The sequence below is a fragment of the Marmota flaviventris genome, chromosome 6, assembly GCF_047511675.1.
Source record: "Marmota flaviventris isolate mMarFla1 chromosome 6, mMarFla1.hap1, whole genome shotgun sequence".
NCBI classification, from domain to species: domain Eukaryota; kingdom Metazoa; phylum Chordata; class Mammalia; order Rodentia; family Sciuridae; genus Marmota; species Marmota flaviventris.
In genome coordinates, this window is record NC_092503.1 from 148,844,192 (window position 1) to 148,868,788 (window position 24,597).

At 47.7% G+C, this 24,597-nt stretch overlaps 1 protein-coding gene across 7 annotated transcripts in view; it reads left to right on the forward strand.

The window, feature by feature from the left end:
• Positions 1-24,597, forward strand: part of Jarid2 (jumonji and AT-rich interaction domain containing 2) — a 224,639-nt gene that overhangs the window by 135,768 nt on the left and 64,274 nt on the right. For 6 of the 7 annotated variants that reach the window (XM_071613699.1, XM_071613701.1, XM_027948185.3 and 3 more), the window contains one exon: positions 3,583-3,724. The exons of the other annotated variant lie outside the window; for it this stretch is intronic. In XM_071613699.1, coding sequence (XP_071469800.1) covers positions 3,583-3,724 — 142 coding nt within the window. The remainder of the gene's footprint in view (positions 1-3,582; positions 3,725-24,597) is intronic. 7 annotated transcript variants of the gene reach the window in all.

A 24,597-nucleotide genomic window follows, 5' to 3' on the forward strand; every position in this document is an offset into this window, starting at 1 on the left:
AGCTGTCTTTACCATAGCAGTTTGAAATTTTCAGCTCATATTTATGGCTTTTGTGAAAGACAATAGACATGGTTTAATTTAAGTTCAACCTACTGAATATTAATAGAGGCGAACAAATGCTAACGTGAGGAGGCCGGGTCTTGGGGCCCCCAGTTTCCTCTGTTTAACCTCCTTTCCCTGATGGAGGTTTGTGTTGGCTGCAGAGGGCCTCTGAAAAATAAGACGGTGTGAATGCATGAGGGAGAGAGTCCGTCTTCATTATTTCTTGTTGACTAAAAATAATTAGTAAAGATTGGTGGCAGGGCTGCGTTGGAAAGAGGCGGTGGCGCGTGCCAGCTCTGTGCTGTCACGGGGCTGTTCTGCCCTGGGGCAGCCTGCTGCAGCCTGCTGACCTGGCTCTCCTCGTGGGGCTGGCTGTGCAGTTTGGTTTAAAACATTCAGAATGAAGTGAGAACTGTGAGAAAGGGGAGGAGTGAGTTTTGGGGTGGGGGAGCTCTGGTGGGTCCACCCTGTAGACAGCCTTGCTAAAAATACATGTGAATTTGTTCTGGGGCCTTGTCTACAGAATGGGAGTGCACAAATCAAAAAAGTTGATCTGGTGCAATGGAGTCAATCCTGCTGGAAAAAGCTATGGTCCTTTGATTTGCATAGCAGGCAATTAATTCCCTGTGTCTGGGCCCCATTTTCTGAATCTGAAGAGTGAGTCTGATGCAGACAACAGCCCATGTGTGTCTCTTCTGGTTTGGGTGTTCACTCATTGTTTGCCCTTGGAAAGGGGGAAGGCCTGGCGAGCTCTGAGACACTGGTCTGAGGGCAGGGGACAATGGAGCCATTACTTTTCTTTCTGTTTAATGCTGCTCAATCATGCCTTCAGCTCAGAGCGACCTCGTCCCTTTCACCTCACATGATGCTCACAATGAAGTCAGCCACAATTCCCGGTTTTTTGCTTTTTTTTTCCACGTGAAATTTCTTGATGTAGTTTTCCTGAATTTGTGCCTGGAGCATTGATATTGGGGTGGGGGTGCATTATAAGTCTTTGTGACACTTGGGCTTTTTAGAGGAGAATGTTTTCGCCATCCCGTCTTCTTGAATCCATCTTCTTCCTATCACCTGCCTCCTAGGACCTTGACACGTTTTGTAAGCAAGCCTCTCAAAGGCTGGGTGCTCCCCACTGGGCTGTGTCGAGGACGCCCCCTGAGCGTGCCGTGATGCAGTGCAGGGTCATCGTTGTCTGGGTTGAGCTCAAGCTTGCCTGCAGGTACGCAGTGGCCCAAGGCACCCAGCTGCTTTCTGACTGAGGTGGACTCTGCAGGTGGTTCTCGGGGCATGACGAGGTGGGCCCTCCAGGTGACTCTGCTGCATGGTCAAGTCAGAGAAGCCTCTGCGCTTTCCCTGCCTGCAGAGATGATGGTCATGAGAAGGGCACGATGCACTCACGTTAGTCTATGAAGTACCCCTTACACGCCCAGGCTTCCTCCACCTGTCCTTCCTTAGTTTCTCAGGATCTAGATACAGGGTAACAAGAGCCCCCTCCTCATCCTCCAGCTTTCCCCCTTTCCACCATGTTCTTGAGTTCAAGCAGATCCCGACCTGGAGTTCTTGTCCTGTGGGGCCGGCCAGCTGTGCTGGCTCACCTACTAGCCTGCCCGTCACTTGCTTCTTGTGGGTACGCCCAACATTTCTTCTTGCATGTAGTACTAATGTGTCACCTAGCGCACCAGCAGCCTGTGTTCTTTGTTTCTCTCTGACTGGAGTTGGATCTTGTTACGCCCTTGTGCCTGGTGCCCTGGCAGCACAGAGGATGCTGACAAGACAAGGAATTTCAACCTCCCCCGTGCACCTTCCCTGCTGTATTCACCTTTATGGTCAAAGAATCCGCTTGTGTGGAAGGTGCGCCCCCCCCCCCCCCCACACACACACACACGGGGCGGGGGTCGTGCCTTATGTCCCTTGGTCTGCTTCTCAGAGCCTGTAGTCTGGGCTCCCCCTGTCACATGCCGCCTCTGCCTCAGCATTGGTTCTAGCATCCTGCTGAGCAGCAGAGAGGTTATTTTAACCACTTTTGTAATTTTAGTTTTCCAGAGCCAAATTCAAAGAAATTGAAACAAGGTAAAATTAATTTTAATGTATTTGACAGAACTGCGTATGTCCGAAATGTTTCTACAATTGATAGAAAATTAATGAAATGCTTCCTTCAGTTTTTTCATTCAAGTTAAGCAAAATTTAAACTCTGTTACCCTAGTCACATTAGCCTTGTTGCAAGTCTCCCAGGGAGACATGGATACTCACCTCTGAAATGCAGCCTGTGTCTGTCCTTGGAGCCTCAGATTTCTATGCCCTGTGCATCTTTTTTTTTTTTTTTGGCTGGGGGGCTCACAGTGCAGACTCCCTGCATTTCCTCTTTATTTGGGAAGTTTGTGTTCATTTCCATCCTGATGGTAGTCCTGGCCCTTAATGAGCTTATTTACTACCTTGTGCTATATTTCCAACCTTACATTATTACTCATGCCTTGAAGATGATGTGAAGGTAACTGGAAAAGTCCCTGTGTAAACAGAGGTGCCAGGGCTTTGTCACAGTGTGTACTATGTTCTTTCAGAAGGTAACACTATAACTATACATAGTTAAAAGATTGCTTAACAGTAATCACTCTAAAGGGGATTAAATCCAAAAGATTTAATACAGGGATTGAGATGTTCATACAGTTGGTGGAGGGGCTGGGAGGGTCAAATCAGGGAGCTACCTGGTACGCTTGGTTGGTGAAACTGCAGGTACAGTGGTGGGCATTGCTGCTGCCGCCCAGCTCCTTATGTCCATCAGTCTGATTGCTGGGCAGTTGCTGTGTGACACTGGTGTAGTAGAAGTTTCTCATTGATAGAATCTACACTGCATCCACAGATGAAAAGGAGTCCAAATGTTAGCAAAACGAGTCTTTCCTTCAGCTGGTAACCACTAGTGTGGACTTCCTGCTTGTTAAAATAGATCATTTCCCTTAGTGAATAGCTGCTTCTAGAGTGTTCCTCCCTAGGCCCTTTCTTCATTTTTTTTGTCCATAGAAGCACGTGTGGGTATCAAGACTCCCAGTTTCACGTGGTACAGTATATCAAGAATCCTTGTCCTTTTGAGACTGAACTAGTGGTCACAGAGTGAAGGTAGTGTTAGGATGTCAGTATTTCTGAACCTTTAGCACCTCAAAATAAATAAACCAGTTTAATTGGATAATAAGTGATGCTCCTTTCTTTTTTCTACCCTCTAGCCACAAAAGATGCAAACATATACTTTAGGGTTTTTTGTTTGTTTTTTAATGCATCTGTTATTTGATCTCAAATTTCTGTTGAGATTTCTTCATGTTGAAATCACTTCCCTGTTAGGCCTTTCAACATTGAGAGGTCTGAAGTAGGGTGATTTTTCTTTTCTTTCTTTTTTTTTTTTTTAACTCTGACCCTTCAAAAGGGATGTGTACTTGGGAACCCCCTTCTGCCCCCGTGGTGTCTGTCCTTACCAGCCTGCACAGGGTGAACTGTGGTAAAGTGCTGCTTCCTGATGTGATGTATCTAAGTGTTTGTCCCTTTTCTCACCTGTAGGGCTCCTTGGTAATGACCAGTCTAAGGGATTAGGACCAGCGTCAGAACAGTCAGAGAATGAGAAGGACGATGCATCCCAGGTGTCCTCGACTAGCAACGATGTTAGTTCTTCAGATTTTGAAGAAGGGCCGTCGAGGAAAAGGTTAGTACCCAAGGCTGAAAGTATCGGTACGTTAACCACAGCAGGACCTACCAGCGCAGGCTCCCGTTTTGGCCACACGGGAACAAGCGTGGGCCCTCCGACACAATCTCTCGATTTTCCCAGAGGTCTCAGAGTGCAGTGTTGTCCAGCTATAATTAAAATTGAATAAACAAAGGGTGGTGGACTGAATAAAATATGTTTCTGCCCGAGAGTCGATCCCAGAGTTGCCAGCTGTCATAACCCTGGTCGTACACGTTTCTTCCCATCATCTCATCAGCGATGAGTGTAACAGACACTGTTTTGGTGTCTTTAGAGAAAGATGTTTCTAAAAACTTGACAATGAAATGTCATGTGTTTGAAATATTTCTTTGTCAAGAAAGTACAAATTACAGTGCATTTTTAATACATTGGAGTTTAAACAAATTGGTAGCTGTGGACGTTTCTTTGAATTTGCCAGCAATTATTTTTATAGAACTTTAAGAGATAAGGAAGTCAGAGCTGGTAGTTTCACGAGAGTTTGTGGTTTCAAGGTCAGTGGCAGTAAGAATGGTTTTAAATGGGTGTTTCAAAACCCTGTTGGTGTCACACCTGGTACATGTCTTGCTATTTCCTCTTCCCCCTTTCAGAATTTATCTCATTTCTTTCCTTTTGTGTTCTCACATGATGTTTTGCTGGATTACCATCTTCATGACTTAGTTGGTGAGATTGGGGAAAAGAAGAAAAATTCCCTTAGTCTGATCTCTGACACATCCTGCAGGGTTATAGATAACTTTTCGGAAATAATGTAGATGCGGATGCCTAACGAACAGCTGAGTATAGTGGAAAATGAAGAGGAAAGATGATTAGCCGTGTGCGTTTAATGGTTTTGAGGTCTGGGATTTTAGATGTTGAGCTCAGATTCTCATTTTGTTTTCATCCATCCTGGAACATCTGTCCCATCTTCTTTCCTCTCACTCCTTGACACTGTGCCTTAGAAGATAACATTAGGTTGGTATTGGAAGGCTCTGCCAGTGTGCATGTTACTCTATTCAAATCCAATTGGGTGAGTGATGGACCTATTGTATTATGCATACTCCATAAGAAACTTCCTACTTGCTCCGATTTTAAAGGTGAACCGATTTGAAAGATGAATCATCAGGAAAGGATTCCAGGGATGTGTAAAACAGTCACATCAATAAATGTTGGAATGGATGATATTATTATCCCCCCCCCCCCACCCCCGTCGGTGGATGTTCATGCATCTGACATCACCCTTGATTCCCACCTTGAGGACAGAAGCCTGTAAGGTGGTGTTTGTTGGCTGTGACAGCACCTCCTCCTGTAGCTCTGACTGAACCTTGATCTCGCCCTGGCTGGGACCCTGTGGCTGTGGGGCTGCAATGACCAGGGTTGGGGGGCCTCATCCTCTTGGACTGGTCTCTAGCTCCTAGTGCCTCTCTCAGATGGGAGTGCTGCCCTTGAAAGGCCCTGGTGTGTTATCTGGCACCTCAGGACAAAGCCGTCGTTGCACCTGAAATTCCCAGGGCAACAGAAAAGAGAAAGCTTTCTTCAGGGTGAGCTTGAGGAAAGAAGCAACCCCAGCTCTTCTGGGATATTGAGTGTGGCAAATGTCTTCTCTGCCATTCTGAGTTAGAAATTGACCACAGCACATATTTTGAGTAATGGTGCACCTGACTAGCGAGACCCCTTGGGGACGTGATGTGGATTGAGGTTGGACAGGGTCACTGGAGTTCCAGGCTGGGCCACGGCCTTTGCATCCTGCACAGAGGTGGTGGTGTTGGGTTCCTCAGTTTCACTGGGTCACAAGAGGACTTGAACAGCGTCTCATAGTTCCAGGCTGCAAAGGAGTCACTTGCTTTGCCCCTCCTGGGTGTTGGGAATGAACCTGTCCCCTAAAGCAGAGGGTGGCTTGGAACCTGCGTTCCTGGGGAGCCTGAGTCCTCTCTGTTCCGCATGGTTTGATAATCTATGAGTGCGCTGCCACTGAGGATGAGAAGTGGAGCCCAGGGACACGATTTCAAGTGGTTATTTTGCAGTCGATGACATTGTTGTATTTTGGATCTTCAATTGCATAGACAGTCTGTAGACGAAGAAAGAGCATGTTTTAAGTTCCATTATTTTCATTCTCTTTTTGGAACTTAGAATTTCTGGGAGGAAAGGGTGAATCCTAAAAGTACAGGGTCATAATTTTGTATTTACTTTGGGGAAAAGCTTTTTTTTTTTTTTTTAAAGATCTTTTTTTAGCATGATATGAATCGCTGGCTCTTTGTGTACTGCCGATTCACTCCTGTGCGCACTATAGGTGCAGGGTTCTGGGATCACTAGTTTATTGTGTTGTGTATGTTTATGTGTGTTGTGTATGTTAGGACAGCAAGAACAAATCTATGTTGCTGACTTTCTTTAGTGCAGCCTACCCCATCTTAATTTCCAGGCCACAGGTTGAAGCAGCAGAATTCAGGGTTTGGCATTTTCCCTGAGTTTCTAATTCTTATTTTAATTTGGGGAGCCAGGGGTGGGGAGAGCTCAGAACATTAACGAGTGACTGTTTACCTACTGGTAAAAGGTCATCATGTGAAATCAGTTTTTGTAAAAGAACTGACCATGGTCTAGATGGACAGCGCAGCCAAAGACAAAAAGCAAGAGGCCTGGCTGGTGGGCACTTGGCTCACTTCGAAGGCCTTCCTTCGTTCGTTCCTTCCTTCCTTCCCCTGCCCCTGAATTTCTTTTTTTTTTTTTTTAAAGAGAGAGTGAGAGAGAGAGGGAGAGGGAGAGGGAGGGAGAATTTTAATATTTATTTTTTAGTTATCGGCGGACACAACATCTTTGTTTGTATGTGGTGCTGAGGATCGAACCCGGGCCGCACGCATGCCAGGCGAGCACGCTACCACTTGAGCCACATCCCCAGCCCATGCCCCTGAATTCTAAGTAGTATTGCTTTTTTAAAAAATATTAATTGTTGATAGACCTTTTTCAAAATTTATTTATATGCAGTGCTTGAACCCAGTGCTTCACACATGCTAGGCAAGTGCTCTATCCCTGAGCTACAACCTCAGCCCCTGAATATTAGTCTAAAAATTATTATTATTATTTGGTACCAGGCATTGAACTCAGGGGCACTAAAGCACGGAGCCACACCCTCAGCCCCATTTATTTATTTATTGTTGCGGATGAACACAGTAGCTTCACTTTGTTTATTTTTATGTGGTGCTGAGGATAGAATCCAGTGTCTCCTTAGTGCAAGGCAAGTGCTCTACCACTGAGCCACAACCCCAGCCCCATTATTTATTTATTTTTTATATGATACCGAGGATCAAATGTGGTGCCTCACTTGTGCCAGGGAAGTTCTACCGCTGAGTATAGAAAAACAGCCCACCTTTTTTCAGCTTATACACACTTAAAATCAGATCTTCCATCTCACACACCTAAGTACCTGGTCTGGAAAGCCTGCGCTTCCCCAGAGAGGTCAGAGATGAGTGGAGAGGGAAAGAGCCTTTGGTGTGGAGCTGGGATAGAGGAAAGTGGGTAGATCCCACCTCTGGGAGTGGGCGTTACCCAATGGGAGTGGGCTGCCTTCTTGTTCCTTTGTAATACTACCCTTTACCTTTTATGGATGGAATGGTCTATCAAATGGCTTTCTTCAATAGAAACCAGGGTTCAGGGCATGTAGAGACTGTGTCTTGTTGAGCTGTTTAGGGCCTCGCTAACTTGCTGAAGCTGGCTTTGAACTTGCAGTACTACTGTCTGAGCCTCCTGAGCTCCTGGGATTACAGGTCACTGTGGCTCTTCACTTGTATACCATGGGCCAGGTCATGTGCCATTTCTGGGTCTGTTTCCTCATCTGTAAAATGTGTCTGATGAAAGAAACCATGTAACAATGGTTGTTGACATGAATGATTTTTTAAGAGAATGAGGGTGCATTACAAGTATTCACATATTAGATAATATCAGCTGTCGTATTTGATACGTAAATTTCTACGTGTATGCATGTCACCAGAGGCTTCTCAAACATGTTTTAGAGGGTTTTTGATTTATACAGATTGTGATTTGTCTTTTCTCCATGGTGCCCCATCATAGCAGTCTGTAGGTGGATGGAAAAGTGTGGGCATCTGCTTCCTCTTGTAATTACTGAGTCACAGGAAGGACCTTGTGGTGAATGGGGCGAATTTCCTCTATGGAGGTTAGTGCAACGTGGTATTTGCTTGCATAGAGAAAGTATGAGTGAGGCAAGGTTGACTGCGAACACAGGGTGTTGGTGAGCAGATTGCATTGGGGTGTTCATGCATTAGTCATGGCTTCACCTCAGGGATAGGCCCCAAGTGCCTACGGCCAAGGGCCTTGTGTATGCTAGGGACGTCCTGTACCAGTGAGTGCGCGCTCTCCCTCCCTCACACATACTCTCACAGACACAGACACACAAACAGACCCACAGTGCCTCTGTGGGGATAGATAGAGCTGCTCTATTTGAGTTAGTGTAGCATGAACCTTACGAAATGCAGGCATAATTAGTCCCATTCTAGTAGGTTGAATGTGATGTAAGCAGTTATTAAATTTGTATGATGTCACCGAGCACAGTTTAGCTTCTGGATGAGAATGCATGCTGATATTGGTGAGAAATTGCCCAGGCTTTTTAAAAGGTGTTCTGTCCATAGCTTTATTGTCTGTAAGACTATGTTCCTTACTCCTTTTATGTGATATAAACCACTTTCCTACCTTTAAGCTTGGAAGGAAGGCGGGTCCAAATGCATGAGGGTTGTTGACAGCATTATATGATGTTCTGTGAGTGCTGCAATAAGTTGGTGTTATTCAGAGTGTCATTAAGAATTGAAAATTTAAAATCTTAAATAAATTTAGCATCTCTTTTAACAAAGTACATTAGTAGTACTGTTCATTATTAAATGTGTTCACTTTGGTTGCCAACGAACAAATGACAGATATATTACTATTAGCTTTTGATTTTGGTGTAGAAATCTCCAGTGGTTAGGCTATTCTAAAATATTATAGCCTTGCATATTTTTTTTTCAAAGTGAGAATAAATTCTTATAATTTACGATTTTACAGACAACATGACTAAAATGTACCTTGGATGATGTATAAGGCAAAAAGACAATTGGGAAATATAATATTATGTAATATCTCTAAGTCACAGAAAATAATTGGAAGTAAATATCATAGAAAATACATGTGGATGTGTTTACCACTGCTTGCCATTTTTCTTTGCCTTGCTAGTTTCAATTTCTGGTGTGCACACACCCTCCCTTCCCCTTGGCTATAGATTTAGATCTTCCTCTGGTTTTTATTTTTCTTGAAGGATTTTAACATTTCTAATATAGACTTATTGGTGATGAATGAGTGAATCTTGTATGTATAAAGGTCTTTATTTCACCCTTTAACCACTTCAGTTATGATTTTGTACAGTCATTGGGTTTTAAAAGAAAAATCATCTTCATTTTTTGAAAGATATTTTTGCTGGGTATAGAATTCCAGGTTAAAAATGATCAATGACACCACTTCATTGCCTTCTGGTGTGTAGTTCCTGACCAGGAATCCTGCTGTCATTCTTCGTCACTTTTCCAAGTGTCTTTTCCCTCACTTTGGGAACTCCTTTTGGAATCGATGATTAAACACAGTAGTCTTTGCTTCTTGTTTGAAGTTTACTGATTTTATTATGATTTGTCTGAAGAGTTCACCCGTGCTGGAAAAATTTGAGCTATTGTTTCTTAAAATCGTTTTTATGTGTTCCTTCCCCTCTGCGAGTCTCCCTGCCTGTCTTCTCACAGGTCAGTGCATGAACAGTGACTGAGGGTGCCAGGTAGACCCCTTTGTGGAGACCTAAAGTGCAGCCCCGTCTTCCATCAGGAAGGGGCGTGGAGGTTCTGGTTGAGACCTGGGAAGGGAAGTGGAGGTTCTGGCGGCAGTACTCTCTGTTGATGGAGCTGTGTGAATCCTGAGTCCAGGATTAAAGGAGTTTTCCATCATAGAAGGGAGGTGTTGGAACTGCAGGTGGGAGTGGTTTATTGGTACAGCACTGGGGGCAGGATGTTCCTGGGTGACACGAGGGGCAGGCTGGGAGTTGGAGCTCTCCTGTGTGGCAGGGCAGCGGGGACTGCTTTCTTTCCACCCCTGTCCTGTGCCTCTCTAGTCAAGGCAGAGACAGGTTGTTGCTACCAAGATCAGGCTGAGAAGTGCCTCTGGACTTGAACCTACCTTGGGCTACGCGCCGTATCCCACCTGGATGGGAAAGCTACAATGCAGGCTCCGGGGACACAGGTCACTTCTTGCCTCCCTCCTTGATGACTGCTGTCCTCTCTTTCCTTGGGGCCACTGTGGAGAGTTCATGGGCCAGCGCCTGCCATGGTGCTGATGCTTTACCTGTCCCTTTGCAAGCTCGCCGGCTTTGGCTGAAGTCTTGTTTTCTCCAGGAGCTTCTCCTTGAGGAAGCTTTCTGTCACTCTCCTCTTTCCTTAGTGGTCAGGTGTGTCCCGCTCCTGGACACTGGACTGTGTTGATATTAATGGTATATGGTATGCATATGAGCTCAAGTGGTTCCCAGTGAACTCCTGGGAGACGGGTCATCTCCCCATCCCCACCTTGCACTATGTACAGATGAGGACCTCTCTTTATGTAGGAGCTCTCTTAGGCAAAGACTTAGCAAGTGGTTTCTGTTGACCTGAGTAGAGCAGGGAAGGCCCACCATAGTCTTCTCCCTCCCAGTACTGGTGACTGAGCCCCAGGCCACTTCACCTCGACCTACAGGTGTGTGCCATTGTCCCTGCTCCCACAGTGTCTGGATGACAGGGAGGTGGAACATTTGCCTCTCCAGTTTTTTCTGTGGCCCAGGAGCTCTGGAGTCTGAATTAAAGTGAGCCCACATTAGACCTCAGCGTTGTGACCACCAGGGCGGATGGAATACTCCTGGAGTCATCTAAACGGATGCCATAGGTTGCTAGGCACCTCGATGGAAAGATCATCGATTCAGCCCAATTTCATGGTATAGACGAGCAAAAGCATGGAGTTCCACACTGTGGTTTAGCGTCAGCCTGTTGGAGACTCCCCATGTGATGAGGTAGGAGGGTAAGAGCTTTGCCAGGTATGTAGGGGAAGGCCGGCCAACCTTCCCACTGGATTAACCCCATGGTCAAGGCAGTGCACTCTGGATGAAAGGCCAGGCACGGCCACTGCCCCCCTCCCAGCCCCCAGCCTTGGGAGTGCTCAGTACCATGTTCTGGTGTAGAAGGGGGACCAGGACCTCACCAGGTGCTGGCCTGTCCTCCTCCAGTTGTCGTTAATTTACAGTAGGAAACTGACATGTGCCAGTAGGAAGAGAGGAGAAAGGTAGTGTGTGGACAGAATCGAGGGGCTTGGGAAAGGTCTGGGCAGGTCATGGCATCCTCAGGTGGCTGTGCGGGCCCCCCCCCCCCCCGGGGGGGGGGGAGGTGTCAGGAGAGTGCAGACCTGGCCGACTCTTCCTCTGTCCCTGCTTGCTCTTCTTGGCAAGTCACTTCTCTTGGGTTTCCCCAACAGAGCACCATGCTGCCAGTGAGCTGCAGGCTTCTCAGCTAGACAGCACAGAAAGCCAGGCCAGTGCCGGGGGTCTGGAGCCCGGTGGAGCTGGATGCCGGGGTCACGCTCAGCACTGTGGGCATTTGAGTGCTGGCATTTTGCCTGTGGGAGGAGACACGGGCTGCCCTCGACTTGCAGGACAGGATGGGGGGGGCGGGGGGGGGAGGTTGTACCCTTTGTGATCTTGGGGTGGGTTTTGTGCTTCTCTGGTGGCCTGCTTCTTCTGGGAGGTCAGACACCCTTCAGTGTCCTGCTGGCTTCACTGGAGGACCCCACCCACCTGGTGAGCTTGAAGGCAGAGTTCCTGCCTATTTTGAATAGGACACACCTGGTTGTCACAGGGGAGGAAGAAATTGGGACCCAGTGGAGCCTTCTCTCTGGGGATCTGGGGATTTACGTGCCATGTTTGAAGCCCACTTTGGGAGTCATTTGCAGTGGCAGCGGGGTGTGCCCAAGATCTCCTCGCCTTCCCTGGGAACAGGAAATGACACTGTGGCAGGGGCAGAGGGGCTGCTGTCAGCTGGTAGGCCCAGCTAGGCAGGCTCAAAACAACCCAGATGGCCTTTAGAAGGAAGTAAAATAACCTGCCTCCACATGGGGAGGGGTCGGTGTGCTTTCCCAGCCCTCCCTTCTGGCTGTAGGAGGTGCCTGTGCAGCGGTGACTGAATGGGCCTGGAGCTTTGGCTGCCTTCACTCACTGCAGGGACAGAGCTCCAGGAGGGTTCCTCACCATGGGCAGTGAAGAACAAATGCCCAAGTTTGCTTGCCTCCCCTCCCCCTCTTTTCCTCCATTTAACCAAAAGAAAGAAATGACTTAAACCTAAGAGGGAGTCGGGGACTGTGCGGTTTGAAAGCTCTCACTGCTGTTCTGTGGTGGTGATCAAAAGCTTTGTAGTATGAATGCACCCTGGCTCTGTCCAGAGTTGTCATGAAGTTTCCATTTTTAGATGCATATTTGTGTTAAAGCACCTTCCTTCCTTCTGTCCTGGGTGAGCTTAACATGCTGCCATACTTAAGTACTGTGTAAACCAGGACTGTATCTTTGGGCACCTTTCCTAGCTGGGTACCGTTTGTTTGAACTTATTCCCTTTTCAGTGGTGAGCCAAACGTTTTCATTGGTGAAACTGAGGTCCTCTTTCCTTTAGAAGTTCCTCTTTCCTCTTCCTGCTCTCCCTCTGGAGAGGCTCTGCAGGTACTCAGTGTAAACACAAACCATACTGCTGTCCTAATAGGGTGTTAGTCTCACGGAAGGGGTGGAATACACGGGATCTGCCTTGAAATGGGTTTCCTATGTGGGTAAAACATTGGCAGAGATGTTTTTAATTTAATGAGTCACTATTTGCTAAGGACACATTTTTAGACTCTTGCGGGAATACATGTCCAGGCCCACGATTTGCTTAAAGTTCCTGGGAAACACAGACTTTTGCTATGTTTGTTTGTGGAAGGAAAATGGTTAGAACTTCATTTGTGGCAGGATAAGTACTGCCGAGGCCATTTCCTTTTTCTGGTGCCTCAGATCAGATTGCAAGGATATCACTTGTACCTCCCATGCAAATTAGGGTCTAGCATGCTTTGTGGTTGCCATGGAAACTGCTGGGTACCAGTTTCTTTCTCCTCTTTCACAGCTCTTCTCACTCTTTTAAATACGAACGTCTGTCACGTGTTTTTGTCCTCCTCGCCTTTATAAACCCCCAGTGGACAAATCCAATCATCGCCCTGATCTTGATCTCTCTTGAGTAGTGCCAGACCCTCCTGGAAATCTTTTTTTTTTTTTTTTTTTTGTCCCTGAACCTTGAGCATGAACACATTGACATCCCCATGAAAGACAGTAGGTGCTGGATTTGTGAGGGTTTGAGTCATCTCGATTGTGGAGGTGCCAGGCATTAGTGTCAGTGTAGTGTGCACGTGTGTTTATGTTGGGAGTTGTCACTGGCACCTCACTCGGCTGCTTAGTTAACAGCCCTGCAGTGTAAGACTCGGCTCTTACCATTTGCTGCTGTCCCTGTGGCCTCCCTGTTGGGGGATGGCTGGAGGGAGAAGACAGCAACTAAAACAACTTGTTTTCAGGAGTGGGCTTGGTCCATTTCTGCCATTTAGACAGTCAAGAGAGGAGACCACAGTAATACATGGTGCCCCTCCCAGAGCAAGGGGATACCAGGATACTTCCCCTTTTGCTTTGATTTGCAAAGCCAAAATCTTCTAGAGCGACCTCCTAGATGCCTTGACAGATCCACCCTCCTGTCTTAAAGCTCATCTTAACAGTTGGCTTGAGTCGGCATCATCAGTACAGACTTCTGTATGTGTGTCTGGGTGCCGAGGGATGTGAGTGGTCATTACGGGCCAGTCATGCCCACCTGGCTCTCAGACTTTCAGAGTGGTCCTCAGCCTCTGGCTGGATGGGGCAGTCCTGTTACCTTTGCATCCTCCATGTCTGGCAGAGAACCTGCTGTGCAGTAAACATTTGTACATTACTAAGAATAATCTCATTCTGAGTTGCTAAATAAAGGAAAGGAAATCCTTGTGAAGGAGCTGTCATATGCCAGAAGCAAATGATCCTGTTTAGAATAGTCCAGATCTTTCTCCTTTCTGTCCTAGGGGGAAGGGGTGTGTGTGTAATCTTAACTGCACTTGTTTTGTGCTGAAGGGTCAGGAACCAACTGAGCAGGTAGGTGCTCTTGGAGTTGTGTGTTGTAAAGAGCTCTTCCTCCTCCCCCTCCTCCTCCCCTCCTCCCCTCCCCCCCTCCCTCCCTCCTTCCCTTCTCCCTCCCTCCCTCCTTCCCTTCTCCCTCCTCCTTCCCTTCTCCTCCTCGTGCCAAGCCTGCACACCAGTGCAGTGCTCCACATCTGCGTATGCAGAAACCAGAATGTAAGTTTCATTTTGCCCCTGTGCACATATGATGAGGATTTAAGGAAAGCTGCCCAGTTTTACTGCAGGAGTGAAGGTGAGGCCAGTGAGCTGCCATCAGCCACCCTTAGTGCTTCTGGAGAGGAAGGACACCTTCCTGCCTCAAGGTGCTGGGCTGGAATCTAAGGCTGACTTTGGTCTCTTAAAAATTTCAGAACATTTAGCCCACGCATCCGAGTCCATGATGGTAAATGCTCTCTTGTGATGAATGGATAGGACTTTTTTCTATTATCTCATTTTCTTTGGTTTTCTAGTGGTATGTGGCCAAACTTTGGCTTATTTGTATTCATGGGGTTTGGTGTTTGGAGAGAGATTTGTGAAGTTTTAGTAGGTATATATAACTACTCTTGGAAAATTTGAGTTATGCAGAATCAAACTCTTTGCCCCGCCCCCCTAAACACAATTGAGCTCAGAAGCACTCAATCGCTGAGCCACATCCCAGCCCTTCTTATTTTGAGACAGGGTCTCACTAAGGCTTGGCAAGTCTCCTGCCTCAGCCTCTGGAGTCTCTGGGATGACAGGCATGCACCACCACACCCAATTCCTGTCAATATATTTAAAATGTAGAGAGTGAAAACATTTAAAAAGGAAAACAAAAGCCATGTTTTAAAGATGATTACCAGCCTTTGTGTGTACTTGGTTTTAGATCATATGGTGAAATAAGTGTAGGCCTTTTGAGACATTGCCCTTTATATGAAGTACTGTTTTATTGAGTATGTAACAGTTTAATAGGCCGGGTGCGGTACCAATCAAGCCAGTTGTTTGCTGGTAATAGAATTCTTCTTAAAAATACTTCGTGCCAGGCACATGCCTGTAATCAGTCCACCTATTCAGGAGGCTGAGGCAGGAGGATCAAAGAGTCCAGCCTCATCAATTTACAGAGGCCTCAAGCAATTTAGCAAGACCTTGACTTAAAATAAAAAGGTTTGGGATGTAGTTTAGCAGTAAAACACCCCTGTGTTCAGCCCCTGTTGCCCCCTGCCTCGGGGGATGGTGGAGTGTACTAAAGAAGCCCCAGTTCTGAGGTTGGTGGCTGTTGACAAGCTTGTGCAGGACAGTTTTCATTATTGGCAACTCTGCTGAGGGCGCTGGAGCTCTGGGGCCTCCCTGCAGAGCCCACTATTCTTCTGAATACACTTGGCGAAGGGCTTGTCAAGGCCTTGTGCGGGCCAGTCTGGGGTTTTGTGGTTGGCGGGCGGCACATTTGTGAACTTGCCGGTTTTGTTACCATTCCAACTTGGAACAGTGCTGGATGGGATTCTGGCAGTTTCTAAAAAAATGCTGTTTTCAGAGCCCCGCCGCTTCTAGTACAGCTCTTCTAAGTCGTTTGGCCTGTTGTTCAGCCCCCAGCAAACGTGCTTGCCTTTGGCCAGATGGGTGCGTTTCAGGGTTGTCCTGCAGCTCAGTTCAGGAAGAAGCTGTGGGTCACATGGCCTTTCTGGAGCCTGTAGGTGCTCCCTTGTGTAGGGGTGAGAGCTGCCTTTGCCCTGATCTCTCCCCACATTCTCATTTCTGACACCTGCGGCACCGAGTTGGGTCAGTAGAGCTCTTTATCTGTGATCTGTTCTGAGACTACTCTCTTCCCCAGTCGAGGTGGCTGAATTGACTGAGGATGGGCTGCAGCTAAAACCCACATGTGCACCCTAAGGTGCCCCGCACCCTAAGGCATCCCAGGCGGGCTGGCCCGGCCCAGAGGGGAGGGTTGGCAGGCTCAGCTTCACCTTTCTGCCAGAGGTCACGGAGCACCCTGCCGGCACACCTTGAAGACCTAGCAAAGGCTGGCACCTTCATTTGTTCTTGTCAAACATCTTGATGTAAACAACTGCTTTTACATGTTTTTAGGTTTCTTGTTGGCGACCTGTGATGATGTGGCGAACATGTGCCCATAGGTTACGTGCAGGGGTGTACACGATGTCAGTTGGATATTGACCTTGTGAGGTTTTACTTCCAGTGTTGACCCTTTAACTGAGAACTTTGGGTCAGAACCGTGAAGCAGTCCGTCTTGCTTTCTGTTGAAATCCTGTGAACTGGTGGTCAAGGAAGGCCCGCCCCTGGGAAGGGCCTCGTCTTGGGAGGTGTGCGCAGGTGTGTGTGCGAGGTGAGGAGGCGAGTGCTGCTGCACGCGGCTCGCCTGATTCTGCTGAGCCATGACCACAGTCCACACGGCACCAGTGTGAGCACAGGTTCTGGAATGAAGCAGATGTTGGGTTCGTGTCTATGCAGTTAAAGGGCACTTAGTCTCCAAGCCTCATTTCTTTGTGTACTCGGTGGCAGCCATAGCGCCACTTAGGGTCAGCTCTGAAGACTTTTCAAGGTGCGCCTGTGCTGGGTCCAGCCTCGAGAGTGGATTCAGCAGCTCCCAGGTGGGCCCCGATTCTGCATTTCTAATAATTCCCAAGTAATTCTGATGCCACTAGGTAGAGAATCGCCCTTTGAGAATGAAATGCCACATGTCATGAGCAATAGATGACAAGTACCCAGTGCCCGTTCTCTGCTGTGTGGTTACTGTGAGTGCACCATGGCTGTCACTGGTTAGGATTCTTGGGCTCGGTCATCTCCATTGTCCTTTGGGGACCTTTTTCTTTGCACGTGGCCGCGGGTTTCCTTCCTCAGCTTGTGCAGGGACAGTGGCAGAGCAGCCTTCAATCCTCCCCCGCAGCTCATCTGGAATTACTTATAGACCAGCAGCTGGCTCTGCACCTCTTTCCTGTGTCCTGTTGGTGTCGCTTTGGTTCAGCAGTGCCCTGCCTGCGAGCCATGAACGGCTCTTGAGACAGACAGTATGGTGTAGTTGTGGATTGCCTTCAAATTGCCTCTTTTTAAGAATATTCCCACCTTCTTGTGGGTCACAGCACCTTATGCTTTGCTTGAAATTTTTTCTGCCTAGTATTCATGGGTGACATTCTGGCTAAGAGGTGGACAAGAATACAGTATCCATTATGTTTCTCTTTACATTTTTTTCCTGCCTTGAGTCTTCCATAGCTCTTGGCAGTGGGTACTTGTGTGTGTCTCTCCCTCTGTCCGTCTGCACTGTGGAGTGTTTCCCACTGCGCTTGTTCTTTCCCTGGGCTCACAGGTTTTGACTTGCACAAGCCTTGGTTTAATCTGCGCCCGGTGGGGACGTCTTCTATAACACATATACACACACCCACAGCCTGCGGGCCCCCCCACCCCACCCCATGGCTACCTCAGTGTGCGGTTTTTACAAAGCAAGTTTTATTGTAGATCAGAAAGTACTAAGTAGCACTACGCTGTCTCTCTGCTCAGAATCACACTTCTGGTCTTGTTTTCCATGACAGGCGATTCTAGACACCCATCAAGGTTTTCTTGGTGACCTACGTTTAAAAACTGAATTGGTTGTATTTTTAGCCTGTGGGGTTATTTAGGGGCAAGGGAATCTTTGAATGAACATTACACAGAGATTGGGATGGAGCCAGGTCCTAGAGGAGTTGATGGGGAGAGAGATTTTCAGAAAATTCTTGCAAGGGCAAATAAGGTCACCTCTGATCGGTGTTTATTTGTGAAGTGAGGAAGGGAATGCAGTGGTTACCATTGTCATGGCAACCGAGGCTGTTCCCTCCCCTGGGCACAACAGGAAACAAATCCATTCATCTATCCAAGTATGAGTCTCAGAATTCCATTATGTGATTCCCTGGATTGTCAATTCAAATGTTTTCATAGCAGGTTATTGGGTATTCTCCAATAGTATTCCGTAGTAGCTTAATTCTACTCGAGTCAATAAATACCCTTCCTTAGCTTCCGTTCCCTGCGAGATGAGAAGGTTCCCCGTCTACAGCAGTGTGCCTCCGCTTGCAGTATCTGGGACCTACAGAGTCCACCACTGCTGGGACGTGACTTTGCAATCACGGGCTCTGTGCCACGTGAGAATTCTGTTCTTCATGAACAGACTTGGGAGTTTGTTTCAGTAGAAAAATGGTTACGGTTACCATCAAGTAATAGCTTTAATTCTGGCTGGGTTACTTTTATTTATATATTGATTTACTCTTGAGAAGGGTTCTGCTCTGTTGCCCAGGCTGCTCTGAAGTCCTGGACCCAGGTGATCCTCATGCCTGGTTTAATTCAATTTTGATTTCCACAAGTTTTTTTTTTCTTTATCTACACACTCCACCCCCAAATATTAGGTTCCTTTCAAATAGTGGTTTCAGTGCCCACTGTTTGTAGCTTCAGCTTTCTGAGTGTGTTCTCAGACTTGGCTGGAGCACAGTCCGCCGGCCCTCAGTCTGCTGTGTGCTGCTGGTGCCGTCCTTCCTGTGATGGAGAGTGGGACGGGACGCTCGCTCCACCAAGTGAAAGGTGTTTGTAGGGGTGCATGTGAGGGGCTGTCCTGCCCGGGGATTCTGGCTTGCCTTGCCGGGGACCTTACGATGTTATTTGCCCAGCATTGTTTAAACTAAATCCAGGGCTCAAGGTGTGGTTTTGAATCGCAGATCCTTACAAGGGCCAGATGTCCACCCCCTGGGAATTCTTGCTTAATGTAGAAAGGGGTCCCACTCAGGAGTTTTGGGGGATGGTTGAGGAGCCTGGCGTGATGTTCCCCACTCCCAGGGCCGGGAACTCCAGGTCATATCTGTCTGGGGCGGACGTGCAGAATGACCCCATTTTCCTCCACTTGCCTCATGAGGTTCCCACTTTCTCTTAGGTTTCTGTCTCCATAATTTTTTTCCTCATTTTTCTTCAATGGCTTTAGGCCAAACCTGAATGTCTTGGTCTGTTAGATTCTTGGAAATGACCCGCATGCCACACTGTACTCCACCTCGCGGCTCTCCATGACTGCCCCTCCCCCAACACCACTGCCAGTCCTAATTTGAGAAGTGGGGGGCCACTGACACCCTCCCACTCCCGTCTCTCCTGTTTTCAGGGTGGTACTGCAGCTTAGGCAGCTTGAGGCTTTTTCCTATACCAATGTCTCCTGTTCTGTTCTCATGGTCACTTAAAAACGGGTTCAGTTCCTGGAAGAATGAAATTCCCGTGCCTTTCCCTCTTTGGGATGCTGTCTGATTTCCCATCTAGTGCTCAGTGTTTCCTTCCCTTCCTCCCTCAGTGTGCTGGACTCTTCTAGAGCTCGCCTGGGAAGGAGCCCAGCCGTGCAGCCTGGGGGAGCCTGTGTGTGCACCCCTGTCCTGCATGCCAGCCGCGAGGTTGTGCTCTGAGCTCATTCAGCCTGGAAGCTGGGCGTGAGGTCTCCTGTGAAACATGTTCGCTGTTTTCATTACTTACTGATTTTGCCCCTCGTGTTTGATTTTAGTACTCCTGAGGTTTGTTGTGTTTTATAATCCCATTAACAGGACTGGGGCCTTGTGGGCAACTGAGGCAGTTTGAAGCCCCCTTTCGCACCCTGATTCTTGCCATCAGGTCAAAAAGATTTCAAGACTTGTTTCTCGAGTAACAGGCGTGAATTTATTGAAGGGATATGGAAAGGGAGAGAGGGACAGAGTGCCTCTTCCGCATGGCAGTTTTATTTGGGGATCCCAGAGAAGTTTCCAGAGAGTCACACCCAGGTCCACCTCTTGACATTTGATGGACAGCAGGATGACATCAGATTTTGAGGTCCCTACTACCATGACCAATCTAGGTCGCTTTGGCCCATGCTGACTAGTTCTAAAGTCAGAACTGGTCTGTGTAGGAGTCAGCAACCCCCCTTCCTTCCAGGGTTCCTGTGTTGTTCTTATCAACATCATTCTGGGTCTGCCTTCTCCTGCAGATAAGAGGTGGTTTTACTGAGGACTGAGACATACCCTGCCCATTTAAGCCAGGCAGGGCTGCAGTAAATTGCTTCTTGGAAAAAGAAAGCATGTGGGGCACAGCACAGCACGTCCATTTATGGAATTATCCTCTTGTCCTTGTGTCTCCACCACTCAACATCTGTCTGTCCCCTATCAGTCCCAGAACAGTCATGTAGAACAGGAAGAGGTGACTTAACCTGGAGGCACCATGAGCCCCAACTGCATATCCTATTTCTACCTGCAAAACTGATTTGTATAACATTTTTCACTTAAAATCATTTAACATAAAAACACTCTGAGCAGCAACTGTGAATCTCTGCATCATCATTTTAGAAAGTATTGGGCGAAATCTGGGAATTGTGTAAAATGTGAGAATGTTATGCCAAAAAGTCCTTTGCTCCACCCTCTAAAGTTAGGGGCCCTGAGAATTACTGTGAAAACAAGATGAGTGAGAAAGAAACAGAGGGGTTCTGCAAGACTAGCTTGGACTTGACATCCTCGTGGGAGTGGGGAATGGTGGCCTTGTAGTCCTGGGGAGGGGGTGGAGAGAGATTTAGGAGAAAGGAACAATTTTTGGGAAAGAACTGGTCCCGTAGGCAAGTACACGGGTGTCATGATAGTTCTGTGACTGTGCGTTATTGCTCCCAGGTAGGGCATTGATGAATGTTGAACTTTTTTTTTTTTTAAGGGGGTGTGGTTGTGCTTTCAGGCAGAAATTTTAGGAACTGCAGTGTGTTTAGTGCAAAGGAATTTTTTGTTAAGAGTGGTGTATTCTGTACCCCTTTAAGACCAAGATGCTGGATGTGATGGCACACGCCTGTGATCCCTGCCTCTTGGGAGGCTGAGGCAGGAGGATCATAAGTTTTTAAGGCAAATTTAAGTTTAAGGAAGTGTCCAGCAGAAAGTGATCTCTCAGCCGGCTCATGCACAGATTGCTGGGGGTGGAGCCAGGGCCACTCTTCCCAGGTCTGGTGCCACAGCATTTGGCATCTGTCGACTCCTAGATCAAAGGCAGACCACGAGGCAGGTTTAGGCTGGTGGAATTGAGGAGAGTCGTCATGGAGAGCAGTTGGCCATCCTCCTCGCACCCCCACCGTTTGCCCAGTTTGCTGAGTCGGAGGAGGAGGATCTCCAGTGGAGAAAGATGTCATTGATTCTGCGATCGCTCAGCATGTCTTTGTTTCCAGTTTGGACAGTGGGACAATTTTTCCCCCTCCCTCTTGCCTCTTCCTTCGCTTGGGTCCACAGCGTCACCCCCTGCCCTGCCCTCTGCCCTTCTCTGGAGTACCTCTTGGGAAACGCTGCCCTTTTTCTCCTCCCAGGTGGCTTGGTTGGGTATTGCTTGAAAATAACCACAAAGCAACTTTCCTCCGTGGTGTGTTCCTTTCTGCTCAATAGAAATTGTTTATTCTGAATTTGGCTGGGTGGTGGATGGAGAATGCAGTAGGTGCCTATTACAGACAGTGATCACTTACTCTCATTTTGAAGGACTCATTGAAGCTAAGGGTAAAAGATAAGGGGTGGTATGGACCATATCAAAGATCTTATTTTTGGTGTGTGAGTCTGCTGGGTGGGTCCCCACCCCTCTCCTGCTGGAACTGCCTGTTATTTCATTAGGATTTTGCAGAACTTTGGTGCCCCCTCCCCCCTTGACTTAATCTTCTTTCCTCTTTTGTAATTAAAGGAAGTGAGCAGCGCCTGCTCCAGGGGGACCCCGGTGAAGGTCCCTTGGGTCATCTCTGGCTGCAGCCTTCTTGGGCGAGTCCAAGCTGTGCTGAAGAAGGCTGACCTTGTGGCTTTGCCATTTCCTGTCTACAGACAGGGAAAATTGGCTTAAGCCTGGGGATTAATGAAGGACTTAATTGAACAGGAAGTCTTTCAGCCCCGAATTGCTGAGGGGATGCCTAGAGTTTGGATCCCGCCTAGTCATCTTTTCTTGGGGTGTTTCCTGGATCTAAATTAGGACCATGGAGTCTAAATGCCCAGAAGTGACCTGCTGACCTCACCTTTGAGGAGAAGGGCTTGTCCTGCTGTGTTCCTACCTCACTCACACTTCTGGGGGTTTGTGCTCCTGGCTTTCCTGAAGTCCTGAAAGCCCACTGAGCTGCTTTTCTGTTGTCACAGCGAATGCAAATAGGTGGTCTCTGGAGGTGAGTTATCAGGCACTGGGCACACTAACGCAGGGTGGCCCCTGGGGGGTTTGTTGCTGTTGCTGGAAGGTGACATCTGGAATTCAACTGGTGGATCAGGGAGAGGCAACCAGCGCTTCCTGGAGGTGAAAAGAAAAACCTTCTCTTGAGGATGAGAAGAGCTCACTACGGTGGTGGGTGACAGTGTACAGGAGGAAGAGACGCCGCCTTCTGGTGTCGGGCATCCCCTGGGTGTCCTGGGACAGACACGGAGAAGGGGCTGCTGTGGTGGACACACAGATCCACACACAGTGGCTGCAAGACCAGTGAGTTCTGCCAGGTGGCCGGCGAGGAACTGGGAGGACTCTCCGGGGAAGGATGTTGAGGCCAGGGAATGACTGTCTATAAAGAATGTAAACGAGATAAAACATTGCTTGGTAGAGGGTGTGAGGCGACCCCTTGTGTCCCATTCTCCCCACGCAGGGTTCCTCGGTCTGAGTCAGTTATTATATAATTAATCATAATTATATAATCAATAATATATGAGAACATCATTAGAGATGTTCATGGCTTTTTGGAGGATATCCTGGGAACCCTTAGGAAGGAAAGTGATGGACATCTGGATTCCACTCTGGACTCCACTGCCTATGTGAAATCCTTCCAGTTTCCTTGGTTTTTATTTAAATGTCCATGCCAGCTGGGTGTGATGGTGCATGCCTATAACCTATGAGCTCGGAAGGCCAAGGCAGGAGGATTGCAGGTTTGGATGGCAGCCTCAGCAACTTTAGGAGACCCTGTCTTAAAAATTAAAGATCTGGGAATATAGCTCAGTGATAGTGCCCTTGGGTTAAATTCAGTCTCTCACACACACCCCCACTGTGACTGCAGCTGCTGGAGACTCATATTTTGAGTGGAGGTGCTGAATGGGCAACATCCTGTTTTCCAGTGGGAGATGGTGCTGCTGTTCCAGAACCACCTTGCCCACAGCAGAGAGGTGGAGAATTGTCTTGTTACGTTCATTACCTCTGAGCAGATTCTTCAACTGGGACGTTCATTCCTCTTCAGGCAACTGCCTTGCACACCTTTAAACCTCTTTTCCAGAGGCTCAGGAAAAGACAGTGTGTGAATTGTAGTGAATCCCTTTTAGAAGAGGGTTTTGGTTGGTGGGGATTGGGTAATGCCCCGTACTCAGCTTGCTAAGGAAATTTCTATCAGAGCCCAAAATAAACACTTTGGGTATCTTCCTGAAAGAATGTGTGAGTTGAGTGCCCCGTGGCATTGCTTTCCTTTTTCTTTTCTTGGCAGTAAGTTCACCTTTTGATGCCGTCAGAACAGTCCCGTGTGTTGCAGTTTAGCTCTGGGCGTACTGTGAGCTCCTGTGTAAACAGCAGTGGATCATGGTGTGCAGTGGGTTGGTGGGATGTGAGATGGTAAACAGTGTTTGTGTCGCTACTTCCTGTGAACAGCGGCTGGATTCCTAGCTGACTGCAGATGTCAGTGTAGGTTCTAAAAACCTGGCCCATGCTGTCCTTGTCTTAATTCAGAATTCTCTTTTTCTTTTCCAAGGGGTGATACCAGAGCTGGAGTCTAAAGACTCACTATCGCCATCTGCTGGTGCTAGTTGGTACCTGGCCAGATTTCCAGTGGGCGGGGAAGGGCTCTGGGATCCCTTTGCTGTTAAGTAAAGCAGCTCTCCCTCTGAGCTGAAGGGGAGAGAAGGCTGCCCTGGACTCCTGGTCTGCCCGTGCCTAGTGGACTTAGTTTTATTTTTTTTGTAGGGCTGGGATGGATCCCAGGGCCTCATACTTGCTGGGCACGTGCCACCCCTGGCCCTGTGGAGTCCCAGTGACCACACAAGTCTCCCTAGAGTGTTCCTGGGGGAGCGTCTCTGTAGGACCCACTTCCCATTGATGCTCTGAGAAGGATCCCACGGGCCCGGGGAGCGTTGGAGAAAGGAGTTTCTTAATGTTTTTCTTTTTTTTTTTCCTTGAAACATGATTCTCGCCTCACAGGTCATTCACTCTGTCTTCCCAGCTCTTCTCTTTGCCAGGGGATGGTTGCCAGGAGATTTTTGGCAGTTTGCGGTTGGGTATTGAGTAATCTAAAATTGAAAAACTGCTAGGGTTTTTGTTGAAATGATATTAAAAAAAAAAAAAAAACTAAATTGGCAATCCCACCTTGAGCGAGCAGAAAGGCAAATTAACATTTTAACTGGCACTTCTAGGCTTTTAAAACTGAAATATACTTTGGATAATTTGTTCACACCTTGTCTATATATTAGGGATTTCCTTGGCCAGATCCTGGCTGGGTTCTTCAGATCCGTTGTCCTCATTTGCTCTTTTGCCTTGAGTGCAGTGTATTTGTTTGCTTGGGCCTCTTTCTGGGCCAACACTGTGTTGAGAAGAGCATTTGTGACACCCAGCTCCTGGGCTTGCATGGGATCCCCAATAAGAATGCAGTTGGTCACGCTGCTCGGGGCTGCCAGGACAGGCAGCTTTGCCTTGGTGGTAAACTGAGACTGACATTTATGTAACT